Source organism: Eptatretus burgeri, chromosome 17 (genome assembly GCF_056783735.1).
Source record: "Eptatretus burgeri isolate ZD-2024b chromosome 17, Ebu_testis_v1, whole genome shotgun sequence".
In the NCBI taxonomy this organism is placed as follows: domain Eukaryota; kingdom Metazoa; phylum Chordata; class Myxini; order Myxiniformes; family Myxinidae; genus Eptatretus; species Eptatretus burgeri.
In genome coordinates, this window is record NC_140977.1 from 10,564,577 (window position 1) to 10,578,337 (window position 13,761).

At 47.4% G+C, this 13,761-nt stretch overlaps 2 protein-coding genes across 6 annotated transcripts in view; one reads left to right on the forward strand and one right to left on the reverse strand.

The window, feature by feature from the left end:
* Nucleotides 1-8,022, forward strand: part of MTERF3 (mitochondrial transcription termination factor 3) — a 9,540-nt gene extending 1,518 nt beyond the window's left edge. Inside the window, exons 3-7 of one of the 2 annotated variants that reach the window (XM_085862108.1) lie at nt 1-6; nt 328-475; nt 2,091-2,162; nt 5,460-5,621; nt 6,682-8,022. The exon at nt 1-6 is cut by the window's left edge and continues 190 nt beyond it. In XM_085862108.1, the coding sequence (XP_085718234.1) occupies nt 1-6; nt 328-475; nt 2,091-2,162; nt 5,460-5,621; nt 6,682-6,885 (592 nt within the window). In that variant the 3' untranslated portion in view covers nt 6,886-8,022. The remainder of the gene's footprint in view (nt 7-327; nt 476-2,090; nt 2,163-5,459; nt 5,622-6,681) is intronic. The other variant, XM_085862109.1, reaches the window with a different exon arrangement.
* Nucleotides 8,023-9,263: 1,241 nt separating this feature from the next.
* The window catches only part of LOC147009290 (telomeric repeat-binding factor 2-like), a 40,255-nt gene continuing 35,757 nt past the window's right edge, over nt 9,264-13,761 (reverse strand). For all 4 annotated transcript variants that reach the window (XM_085861904.1, XM_085861903.1, XM_085861902.1 and 1 more), the window contains 2 exons: nt 11,302-11,363; nt 9,264-10,089 (listed from right to left, as the gene is read on the reverse strand). In XM_085861904.1, the coding sequence (XP_085718030.1) occupies nt 9,895-10,089; nt 11,302-11,363 (257 nt within the window). In that variant the 3' untranslated portion in view covers nt 9,264-9,894. The remainder of the gene's footprint in view (nt 10,090-11,301; nt 11,364-13,761) is intronic.

A 13,761-nucleotide genomic window follows, 5' to 3' on the forward strand; every position in this document is an offset into this window, starting at 1 on the left:
AGCTCGGTAACCGAGCTCTCCCAGCTCATGCTGGACACTTTTCATGGTGTTTGTCATTTTAACAGGACCTCAGGCTTGTAGTGGACCTGACACGCACGCACGCACACACACACACACACACACACACACACACACACACACACACACACACACACACACACACACACACACACACACACACACACACACACACACACACACACACTTCGCCCGCATCGACATCCCAGCGGATACGCGAGACACAACACGGACACCGAGCTCGATTCCCTTTGGAAATGCTTCGATTCGGTATAACTGTGTTGATGACGATTGTGTTTTGTTGGACAGGGTCGACTTTCTGCTCTCTCGTCACTTCACTCGTGAAATGGTTGGTCGTATGATCGGAGCCGCACCGTTCTTGCTGAGTTTGAGTGTGCAGCGACTGGACAACCGCCTGGCGTTTTACCAGAATGAGCTTGGCCTCAGTCCTCGACAGGTTGGCTTCAGTACCGGAAATGAAATTTACAACCACCGAGGGACTTCCGAGTCCCTTCCACCTGAAAACCTCAATGCATTTGATGTCGTGCAACTCCCCCCACCCCACCGATGTCATGCATTAATTATACAGACATGGACATTTATCGGAATGTGATGGAAAAGGCCGGTGGGTAGGATAGCCCAGAGGTACGCACACTCGCCTCGAAGCTGTCTCGCCTGGGTTCGAATCCCGATAACAGTTATAAACTGTCATCCCGGTGTTTCATCGGCAGGGTGATTCATTCATGTGTGCCGTCCCTCGGATGGATGTTAAAATGGGCTTCCCAAATTGGTGGACATTAAGGATCCCACGGTGTCCTTCACGAAGAGCCGGCAATTTATCACCGGAACTCTGAATAATTCACAAACCCTCCTTGTCGTGAATCTCCCAAAATCCAGGATCACTGTTCATCTCCACTCATTTGTTGCCTTGGGCACTGATGGTAGATAAAGGTTATTTTTTCACCCCCGACAGTTGGTCTGTCTTTGAACAGGATATCTCAAAAAGTTGTGGACAGATTCGGACAAAACTTGGTGAATGAGTTGGGTAGGTGACAAGTACAAGCTGATTAGATTTGGGGCTAAGGTCAGGATGCACATCTGGCCTATCAGTGGGATACAAAACCTAAACCATTCAGCCTGGTGGAGATTATGTGCTCGACCTCGTGCCGTTCTAGTTCTGTTCCCCCCTCCCGGATGTGGAACCAAAAATCCACATTCTCTTCCCATCCAGATCTTCAAGACAGCTGTTCACCACCATCTCAGATCATCTCCCATCAAAAACCATGATCTTTCTTCCTCTGTTAACCCACCCCCCCCCCCCAAGTCTTTTGTTTCTCCTTCCTGCCCGTTTGTGGGTGTACCTCATGGTCTCTACTGTTCCTTCATGAGTACCAGCCGTCTGTAGTGAGCACCAAGCACAAAACGCGCGTTCAAGCACAGCTGAGACCACTGGCCGTGAGATGCCATTAACGCGCAGGGCATGGGATTCCATGGGGAGGGCCTGACCCTGAAGAGAATCCGGAGGTGACAACTGGTTATGGAGAGAAGCCGAATATCGGTTGTTGCTAATAGTGAGGGCCAGGAGCTCCAAATGCTCTTTGTAATCCTCTCCCAAAAAACGAGTTCTGGGATTTCAGAGCCTGTCCTTTTGGAGGGTTGAGAAAGTCAGAGATGTTTCCAACAGAGGAGTCGTTTCTCATTTTCTCAACTTCAAGATTTGCAGGGTGATGTTGCTGCAGTCTGGCCTGGTGGGGTGAGATATCCTGCTGCCTCGAAGGGAATTGTCTTCCAGGTGATTTAAACAGATGTTCTAGTTAAAGAGAGATCACAACCAGGAGTAGGATTCATCCCGCAAAGTGACCTCTAGGGATGCTGGTCTCTCGAGCTTGAGTACATCATCCAAAGCAATATGGTGCTTTCAAGTCCACAGAAATCCCGAAAGGCCTAGAAAGGGGACCCTGGATACCATGAGCTGAAACTTGTTTATTTTCTAAAATAATATTTTTTTTAAATCTTCATTCTTTTGTCCGGTGCTTTAATGTTCGATTCTGATCCGGTGCTTGGTTTTCCAGACTCGAGAACTCACAAGCCGACTTCCGTCTCTGATCACCGCGAGCCTCGCCGAGGTGGAGGAGATTATGAAGGTGGGGAGGTTTATGGTGACATGATGGTTGTTGTTTATTAAATATATTTGTAGGATTTGGTTTTCATTACCTCCATAACCAAAGGTGGACGGAGGTTATGTTTTCACAGTTTGTCTGTGAGCAGGATATGTCAAACCGTTATGCACTTATTCGGGCGAAACCTGGTGGACGGGTTGGGTGTGCGACGAGCACAAATTGATTCGACTTTGGTGAAGATTCAGATCCGGATACCAGAATTTTACAAGTGATTCTTCATAATTGAGAGATGGGGCAAAAAAAAAAACGATATACAGCACGATATCTCAAAATGTGGATGGATTCAGACAAAACTTGGGACGAGAACAAGCTGATTAGATTTTGGTCCAGGTCCAGATCTGGCCTTTCAGTGGGATACCTCATGGAGGTCTGTGCTCGACCAAGTGCTGTTGTAGTGGCTTGTTTTTTTTAACTCGAGGTGAGAACAAATAAAAACATTGGGAAAGAGACATTAGGAGATCTGTGGAAGGGAGAGGGATGGGGTGAGGAACATGGGGCATACAAGATGGACATTACAGGGACTTTCAGGAAGGAAAGAAGGGAATTTGAAGGAGGTGGTTTTGGGGTGGATTAACGGGGGTAGAAAAGATTGAGGTTTTGGATGGGGGAAGATAAGAGGCGGTGGTGAACAACTGTTTTGAAGGCCTGGAGGGAAGAATGGGATTGAACAGAGTGAGGGAGTTTATTCAAAAGGTGGGGAAAAAGAGGAATGAAAGAGTGAAGGTGAGCAGTGATTCATGATTTTGGTAGTTTAACCAGAAGGGGGTTGATAGTGGACTGTGCGAGCCATGCAGAAACCTGAGGGGTTGTGGGGGGGGGAGGAAGCACTGAGAGAGCAGAGGGTGCAAAACCAGAAAAGAGGCGGAAGAAGACAGAGACCACCGACCTGTTTGCGCTGGCAAAGCTATACGCCCATAAACTCCACGTCATCTTGGGAGATTCCAATAATCTTTAAGATTCCAATGATATTGTTGGCGGACCTTGAGCACCCTGCGGAAATATGGGGGGGGGCATATCGCAGACAAGGTGGGGAGTGGGGTGGGGGTGAGACCAGAGAGGAGACGGAAGAAGACAAAGACCACCGACCTGCCTGCGGTGAGAGAGTGAGAGGCCCAAAGACACAGCCTCATCGTGGGAGATACCAATGATCCGAAATGCCTTGGTTTCCACAGCGTGAAGCCGAGAAAGGTGAGAGGCAGGAGCACCAGCCCAGAGGGGAGAGCAGTACTCCATCAGGCTGTGGACAAAAGCTTTATGTGGTCAGGAGCTCAGATGGGCCGAGGAAGGACTTTTCATGACAGAGGATTCCCAGTTGGCAACTGGCTTTGGAGGCCAGGTTGGAAATGTGGTTTTCCCATGAACGATCATGGCAGATTGTGAGACCCAGAAGCTTGAATGAAAGGACTTCTTCCAGAGGATTGTTGAGGAAGTGTGGGGGGGGGGGGGTTCTAAATGGTCCTTTCAGAGAGACATAAGAGTGTGAGATTTGTCCGGATTGAAAGACATGTTCCAAGTGTTGGACCAGTTTGTGATTTTATCCAGATCTGCAGTGAGCGAAGAAGCTGCTGCTTGCCAGTTTGAGGGATGACAGATGGTACGTGTGTGCCATCATTGTGTGCGCCATCCCTCGGATGGACATTAAGCCAGAGGACCCGTCTGCAAGCCTTGATCATTGGTGTACGTCAAAGACATGTCTGAGTCTTTCGCCAAGAGCAGGCAGCTTATCGCCAGCATCGTAAACAAATTACAAATTCCTGTCCTGACTAACCGTTTGAAAGGCAGCAATCGGTACGATGCAAGCCGCCCGGCGTAACCCTTGCCAAGAAAATTATTTGGCAGCACCGACACTCCGTAAGGAGTCTCGTACAATGACGATGATTATTGTAACACTTTTTGAAAAAAAAAATGGGGGGGGGAGGGAGGGATGTGGCGATATTGTAATTGGCTGTCCGTCCGTCACTCTATCTCCTAAATGGTTGGTCAGTAATTCACCAAACTTGGTAGTTATGATCACCACATGGCGCAAAGTAAAAGAGCAGCATCATTTTTGGCTAACGCCCCCCCCCCCGGGACAGAATCAAAAAAAAATAAAATAAAATGCAATTATGGGCATATTTAACATTTTTTTTAAGGAACTTTGTACATGCAATCAACATTGCGACACATGAAATATGTAACGACTCTTTTGGATTTGGCGTCCAGTTCATGCCCTTGGGGGTGGAGACTTGGGGTCAAAACAGAAAGAAAAAAAATCAACTCAAAGTTTATCAGATCATTTCATGGCAGTCGAACAAAATTGAAAATCATTCCAAACAGGAAACTTGCTGTTTTTAAGGATGTCACAAAGGACACAAACAACAGGCACGAAGAACAAATGTAACGCGTTCGATCGGGTGATGTAACAGACACTGCGGACAATGACGCTAAAACCCGGAATTCATGTTTTTACACGCCGTTGAACCTCTTTGAATTGAATGAGATACTTGCACACTGTAGAAAACAAATCGCCTTCATAACACTTCAAAGAACCATGCTACATATCGATATATAGCACGAGAGGGTGCATCGCGGGGTGTAGAAGAAACCGTCGATTCTATGTATGATGCTGATTGACGCTGCATTCGATGGCCTCCATCTCCTAAACTGCGACTCAGTCGACTTATTGAGGTGTATAAGGATGGTCTATAAGACTGCTACAGTAGTGCTAAACTTTTAAAAATCATTTTATTAAAATTGAAGTTCTGTTCTTGCGTCTGGCAGCTTGGCTGCTTGGTCGCTATCATTTCTTGGAGCGTCGCTGTGCCGCTGACACTGTGCCCCTCTCCCGGTTCACTGGTACTCATTTCGCCGACCTCAGACGGATGACAGGCTGAATCAACCCCACCTGTGTTAATTCAATGTTCCAATGTGTTAAACACAATACTTGAACACTGCATGGGGTATAGTGTTCTGAACTCTCTAGTTTCGGTCCATAAGCTGGGAATAGAGCAGGTGGGAGCAGGATGGCCAACTTGATACTGTTAAATTGCATCATTTTGAAACTCAGTTTGTGCTCGCTGCTGGTACATACGACAATCGTTCGAGATCATGTACTTGTAAACTTAAAATGTGGCAGAATTATTGAGTGTCCTTCTGATCGCCTGATGAAAAGTCGTAGAATTGCTCCGTAAATGTTTCTGAAAAATGCTTGCTGCTTTGAGAATGACTTGAGCTATTGCTCCGGCAAGTCTTACGAGAACGGATCGCGTTCCGGCTGTGCAGACGATGATGGCGAATCTCGGGTTCCGAAGGGCTGAGCTCAGGGCCTTGGTAACGAAGGTCCCTCGTATCCTATTGGGCAATCGCGGGCGGCTCATCAGGACGTTTGACCTTTTGCACAACATCATTGGAATTCCTCACCACTTGTTGGTCGAGCACCCGCAGGTATGGAGAACTGTACAATGCGTCGTGTGGGTTTGTGGTATTCAAATCCAATCGTGGTGGAAATTATGAAGGCATTGTGGGTACGTGTTCAAACCGAGTCGTTAATTTAGGGATGCAAAAAAAAAAAAAGAGCTACTTTTCCTTGGTTTAAAAAAGCTCTCCTGACCCCTGGCTTTCACCAACAAGCACCAGACTCATATTTATTAAATTAAATACATTTGGCAGGTGCATAAAGGTGTTAATTTTTGGAATGCAGTTGAATTTGCAATGTGCCACGACTGGTCGGGAAAGCTTTGAGGTACGCACACTTACCTGTGAGCTGTCCAGCTTTGAACCGTCATCCCAGCGTTTCAATGCGCGTGCCGTCTCTCGGATGGACATTAAACTGGTCGTCTGGTCTGCTGACATTAGTTGGTGGACGTTAAAGATCGCACGCTGTTCTTCGCGAATAGCAGGCGAGCTATCTCTGGCACCATGAACAAATTCTAGCCAAAATCGACTCCTCGAACATCAAGGCAGTTGGTGAAAGGTTTAAAAAGTATTCCCAAGCTGACCCCACAATAAGCGAGGCAAAAGAGCCTGTACAAGGTAGGAGTTGTCGGCACCTTTCATATTGCATGCCAGCACAAGGCTGCGGGGTAGCACCATTGGCTTGAGCCGCGGATGCAATGCCCTCGAGAAATCGGAGAAGGAATTTGGAATTTGTTCATGGTGCCGGCGATAGCTCGCCAACTCTTCTTGAAGAACACCACGGGATCTTTTAACGTCAGCCAACTAATGTCGGCAGACGGGACGATCGTTTAACGTCCATCGGAGGGATGGCACACCCATCGATGAATTCCCCTGCCTGGGGGTTACTGGAGGAGCTGGGGAATGTCAGAAGGATGCGATTGGAGAGGGAGAGTCTCTCTTGTACAACAGACGATTTGTCCTCGCACTGGTTTTTGTTTTTTTTTCCATCAAGGCTTATTGTATTTGCAAATACTGATACACATCTCTTATGTACATGCTATTAAACAGCACTTTGAGAAACGAGTATAAATTGTACCTGGAACGTGAGGGTGAGCAGGTGTTTCGCACCAAGCTGCAGCGGATCAGAGTCAGGCATGCTTTCCTGAAGAGTCGAGGCCTCGCCAACTTCGACCCTGCACATCCACCAAGCGTCTCCCTGGAGCGTTTCGCTGCCCTGCCCGACGAGGCCTTTTGCCAGGAAATCGTGGGGGCAACCGTACAGGAGTTTTTGGCCTTTCAGAAGACTATATGATTACATCGGACAATGTGCTCAACTACCACTTGGAGACTAAACATTTTGCTCCATCTGGAGTCTTCGCGTGCTAATTGTAAGTGGCACAACGTTTCAGCAGGGGATGCTCGAGACTACGTAACAGATGGAAAGTTTGGAATGTTGGCGCCACCGTGCACGTGGGATATTTATTAGGACGTTACTTCTCGTCACGACGATTGGTCGGGCAATTCCCCTGTTGGGAAGATGTATAGCCTGGGCTTCTGCAGCCCCAGGCCGCTGGATAGGAGGCTTTAGAGTGTTTCCATCATCGATGGCCAATTTACAAACTGTTCATGACAAACTTCACGGGGCAGATTGTACGCCTCACCTGTACGCACGACGAGGACATCGGTATACTTTTCACATTACGATGAACTAGTCTTGCTGGTGAAAGCTCGTGTCAACGGGCAGGTAGAACAATCGATTTGATTGAGGTACGCCAACCGCCATGGGAAGCGCAAAGCTGACATTTCGAGCATTCACCCTCGAGCTCCCCTTTGGCCCGATGGAGGATTAACACCCAAAATCTCAGCTTCACACTTCCCATGGAGGTTGGTACACCGACGTTCTGTTCATTTCATCCTTTGCTTTTATACACAACGAACAAACATGCGAGTTGAACGAGGGAAAATATCTCTCTCTCTCTCTCTCTCTGTCTCTCTGTGTCTCTGTCTCTCTCTGTGTCTCTCTCTCTCTCTGTCTCTCTCTCTCTGTGTCTCTGTCTCTCTCTGTGTCTCTCTCTCTCTCTGTCTCTCTCTCTCTGTGTCTCTCTCTCTCTCTCTGTCTCTCTCTCTCTGTGTCTCTCTCTCTCTCTCTGTCTCTCTCTCTCTGTGTCTCTCTCTCTCTGTGTGTCTCTCTCTCTCTGTGTCTCTCTCTCTCTCTCTGTGTGTCTCTCTCTCTCTGTGTCTCTCTCTCTCTCTGTGTCTCTCTCTCTCTCTCTGTGTCTCTCTCTCTCTCTCTGTCTCTCTCTCTCTCTCTCTGTCTCTCTCTCTCTCTCTCTCTGTTAATCAGACATGAACCGTGTACCTTGGGGGTCATTAAAAAATATTTAAGGCTTTATGGGTTAAAAATACATTGTAATGTAAAATTGCTACGAATAAACTGTTAGATGTGGTTTATTTTAAACTCTCCGACATGCCCATGAACAACACAAGTCCCGTGACGGAAGTGCCACCCTCTGGAATGCTGTGATGTAATCCGGTATGGTGAACGCTTTTAACTGATTTCATTTGTAGCACATGGCTGTAGGTAGCATTATTTGCTTCGGTTGCAGCTGTGCCACTGATGCAGTGCCCCCTGCAGGTCAGGAATTTGTAATTTGTTCATTGTGCTGGCACGATTGCTCTCCTACTCTTGGCGGAGGACACTGGGATCTTTACCGGATGGCAGACGGGATGCCCAGTTCAATGTCCATTTGAGGGACGACACATTGATGAACCGCCCTGACTGAGAGACCACCATTGCAGTTTATAGGCCTGGCCCGAGACAAGTGTGTTCGAAAGTGCACTTTCGACTGGGCTCAAAAGAATTTAAAGGAGTTTTTAGTGTTATCAATTTAGATGCTGAAAGCAAAATTGTAATGCGTTGTTATCGTCTACAAAGTTGCGAGAGAGGTGGAAACAGACGTCGTCCTTTCATTTTTATATATGTGGACGTACAGCACCCGTCGAGGAGAGGTGACGGTACGAGATTTCATAAGAAGCCTGTAATGAATGGTGACGGTTGGGCTTTAAAGTGCCATCCGCCAGTATTCCGTGAATAAGAGAGGAAACTCCACTTGTAATTGGAAATGTCATCTATAATAAAGTTAGATGCCATGAGCAGAAAGGTCGGACATTAACGAGAGAGAGAGAGCAAGAGAGAGAGTGAGAGAGAGCGAGAGAGAGCGAGAGAGAGAGAGCTAGAGAGCTAGAGAGAGAGAGACAGCTAGAGAGAGAGAGACAGCTAGAGATAGAGAGCGAGAGAGAGCCAGAGAGAGAGAGAGCTAGAGAGAGAGAGAGAGCTAGAGACGCAGAGAGAGACGCAGAGAGAGAGAGAGAGAGAGAGAGAGAGAGAGAGAGAGAGAGAGAGAGAGAGAGAGAGAGAGAGAGAGCGAGAGAGAGATAGAGAGAGAGAGAGAGAGACAGAGAGAGAGCTAGAGAGAGAGCGAGAGAGCGAACGAGAGAGCGAGAGAGCGAGAGAGCGAGAGAGCGAGAGAGCGAGAGACAGCCAGAGAGAGAGAGAGAGAGCCAGAGAGAGAGACAGCTAGAGATAGAGAGAGAGAGCCAGAGAGAGAGACAGCTAGAGATAGAGAGCGGGAGAGGGAGAGGGAGAGGGAGAGAGAGAGAGAGAGAAAATATAAAACAGGAAAAACGGGCCATCTTTTTTTAAATTTATATTACATCGGTGATGTCAGAGTGAAAATATAAAAAAAAAACATCAAATCCAATGGGAAGCTTGTGAGGAGCCAAGTGGCTGGTGAGGATGTGAGTGATCTCATGTGACTCACTTCCACGAGTCCAATTTTCTTTTCAAATACTGTGAGCAAGAAAATCTGGCAGCAAGCACCGTTACGATGAACACTTTGCAGTCTTGTAGGAGAGGTGTGAAATCCTATTATTTTATCATCAATAAATAATAACAAAAATGTTGCTTCAACAAGGAAGAAAGCAAACAAACAAACAAAAATATTATGACATAATAAACCAGCTCGCAAGAACTTTTCTCTCCTCGAACATGTAATCCCAAATCGAAACGCGTGTGTAAGTCACAATCAAACAAAATGTGGAGCACTTTCATTCTGAATGCGGAGCCTCACGACACGGTGAACTTCTTGATCACCGAGGGGTTCGAGTAGGAAGATTAAATTTAACAATCTGTTTGGCAAAAACAGAATCGCATTCTGAACGTGGCACAACCGATCGAAAAAGGCACGCGCCCGGCTGCGCAACACAAACGTGCCGGACCATCGGATATGACGGTGCACATCCAGACCCATCTAGGGAGACATCATTCTGTGTCCAAAGTCTCATCCTCCTTTTTCGGGACAGGAGGATCTCTCTTCACCATGTTACGCCAGCGGTCCTTCAGATTGACGTTGGTGCGCTCATAAAAGTTGTATGAAGCGAGGATCGTGCTCCAGTTTCCGAGGCCGTACTTCTCCACACCCAATTTCAGCCACGTCGATTCCTCCAATGTCCAACGCTGCCACAACAGGGGAGATAGTCAAGTCAATAGTGAAGAACTGCTTACGCAGCGTGGACACATTCCTTCGAAATGGATTATACCATCATGGTTACTACGGTTACCCAATGTCTTGCGGTCCTCACTTTAAACGCAGGAATGGTCCTATGGTCGTCGTCGTAATTGTGAACTGGGGCAAGGGCTGCGTCATGACTAGTGGCCACTAGTGAAACGAGATTCGAGATGTGAAAAAAACCGGCCTGGTTTCCAGAACCGAAGCAACCGGAAACCAGGCCTTTCATCCATCAGAAATGTATAAACACCCTGCAAGCTCCACAAAATCGTCCATACTATTACAAGTCCCTGCTGTACACTGCTTGCTGGCAGTACAAATAAGAGAGAGAAAACGTAAAAGTTTCACGGCAGAATTTAAACTGAAAGTTGACAAAGAAAGTGAGCTGATTTCTGGAGAAAAAGAGGACGATCGTGATGACTATGTGGACTGCGACAGACCAAGGGTACGTTCATTTACAAAGGAGCTAGCGAGCCAACGCTTGCCAAGCTCGCCGTTCTTGAACAGTTTCGAATGGAGTGCTTGCTGCAGTGCTAAAACCATTTGGCAAGTGCTCTCCGAGAAACTTGGGAACTGAGCAGACCCTCACATTTAAACTCTGAGCTGTTTCAGTGACACAGGAGATAAGGACCTTGAGCTTTATGTACGAACACTGACAGGTTCCTTAAATTACTTTGGAAGTGTGTGTGTGTGTGTGTGTGTGTGTGTGTGTGTGTGTGTGTGTGTGTGTGTGTGTGTGTGTGTGTGTGTGTGTGTGTGTGTGTGTGTGTCCTTGAGAAATGAACTTGGCCCCCTGTGGTTATGTCCCGTGCTGTATGGTGAAATACCATATAACCCGCACATGAGTATACCCCACAGTTGGAATTTTTGAAAAACGATTTAACATAGAGCCCACGGGTTCTTTGTGTGAAAATACAGAACACCTTATGTATCATTATCATAACCATTTCAAGAGGATGTAATTGATACACCTCCTCAGGTTCTGTACAAACACACAAACAAACGGACCCTCTGGCGAGGATAACAATTATTACATTTCTCGAGCAGGAAGAGCGAAGCATTATAATTGGCCCATTCGCTTGGTTATCGATTTAAATGATCACGAGCGGATGGAGGAGCGATTGCCCGTTCTGGGCATCATTTGCAATGACGTCACGTACGTTTCTGGATTGTTTCCGAAGTTTCTGCCGCGACCCACTCTTGCGAACTCTTTGAACCGTGTCTGGGGATAAAAACAGGAAAAGCACCGATAAGTACAAACATTTTCCTTTGATTGAACTGCTCGATCACAGCTACCAACACCTTTTCCCACAAAGGCATGGCTACTCTTGACATAAACACTTCTTAAACATTTTAATGAAATAATTGATGAGCTGGTGCAATAGCGAAGAGGTAAGCACACACATCTTTCTGTATATACTCTGACTGATGCGAGCGATCTCACTGTGAAGGAGGGATTCTATGCCATGCCTGATGAGTGCTCCAGCGAAATACCTCTAGTCTTTGAGGATTTCATTGCATCCACTGGAACTGATAGGGATGGTTATGAGACATGTGTTGGTCCCCATGGGTCTGGAACTGAACCAGAATAGCACTAGGTTCCTTGACTTTGCAAGAAGTCATGGACTTAGGGTGACTGGTTCATGGTTTCAGTGCCCACAGGCTCATCGCTGGACTTGGTATTGCAATGGTGGTGGTGTGGCAAAGGAGAATGACCATGTGCTCATTGAGGGCTGCTGGAGGATGATCCAGAAATGCAGGGTCGACTGGAGCACTCGGTTCCTCAATACCGACCACAGGTTTGTTGAAGCAACTCAGAAGTTGCAGCTTAGAACCAGGAGAATGGTACCATCCCAGCCGAGGCTGCATGCTGGAAAGCTGTAGGACGAGAGGATAGCTGGTGGGGATTTGAGGGGTTTGGGTGTTTTGAGGAATTCTAGAGAATTGTAGAGTGCCTTCAACACGACCATACATGATGTTGCTGGTGGATGTCTTGGAACAGTCAGGCAAAGAAGAACTTTGTCTCCCAAGGGACACTGGATGCCATTGACCAGAATCTCAAGGCCAGGCTTAATGGCAGAGCTGAGCTGTTCAGGGAGTTGATCTAAAACTGCATGTGCTTTGAGGGCGGACAAGGAGGTCTACGTGCGAGGAACATATGAATGGGTAAATGATCACCTGTGGACAAGTGATCCTTGTCCTGCTTACAGAGGAATTAATGCATTGCGTTCCTCCAAGCCCATCCCTCGGTGTACTGCCGTTTGAGCAGAGGGTGGTGGGCTCTTGACCGAATAGTCCGAAGTGAAGTCCCGCTGAGCCGGCTACTTTGAGTAGCTGTACCGGGCTGACCCACCAGCTGTTGAGTTGGAAGTCAGGGGTGTTATAATCCCTACTGCTGACCCTCCAATCAACTGTGAACCACCTTCGTTTGTGGAAACACAGACTGTGGTGAATTGGTTGAAATGGGCTAAAGCTCCTGGGATCTATGACATCCATGTTGAACTTCTCAAGGCTGGTGGAAATGCTGTACTCATATCGTTGCATGCAGTTCTGTGCTCTGGCTGCAACGCAGGCATCATCCCAACTGACTGGAAGAAGGGCCTCGTTGTCCCTCTCTGGAAAGAGAAGGGTGATCGCCAAGACTGCAACAACTACTGAGGGGCAACGCAACTCTCAGTGTTGGGAATGTTTTGCTTGGATAACTCTTGATAGGGTTTGCCATCATCTGCTTGAGCACCAGCTGCCAGAGCAGTCAGGCTTTACACCAAAGAGATCAACGACTGAACGTTTCCTTGCTCTTCGGGTCCTCACCAAAAGACAGACGAGGGTTTCGGCAGGCGCTGCTTGCAGCCTATGTCGTTCTCTGTAAAGTGTTTGATTCAGTGATTCGGGATTCCCTCTGGAGGATTCTCCGTGTTCGTGGGATGCCACCAAAACTGATCAATCTGATGTCTGAAAGACACTCGAGAACTGAGAGCGCTGTGAGGTGTGTTGGTTATCCATCTCAGACTTATTTCCAATTGTTACTGGAGTTTGTCAGTGGTGTGTGCTGGTTCCCACACTTTTCAGCACTTGTATGGACTGGATTCTGGGGAGGATGTTGGAGAGATCAAGCTGCGGTGCCTTGTTTGGGAATGTCAAGATCTCTGACCTTGATTTCACAGATGATGCAGTCATCTTTGTGGAGATGCTGGATACCCTTACGATGAGTCTGAGCTGCTGGGATTACGGGTTTCCTCAGTCAAAACTAAGATCTGGGCTTTCATCAACATCTTGGATGCTGCTTTCTTGTCTACCTGTTTGTGATGAGGATGTTGAGGTCACGGAGAGATTCACTTTCCTTGGCAGTGATATTCATGTCTCTGCACGTTGTGAACCAGAGGTCAATAGACTTCTGGGTCAGGCCTGGGGAGTCGTGGATTCACTGGATTATGGGGTGTGACTCTGTCAGTACCTATGCAGGATGACGAAAGTCTGAGTCTAAGTTATTGGTGCTTCCGGTCTTGCTCTACAGACGTGAGACTTGGACCCTGACCAGGGATCTGAGACGGAGACTTAACTCCTGAGGTACCAGGTCTCTTCGGAGAATCCTTGGCTGTCGCTGTTCAAACTGTGTCCAA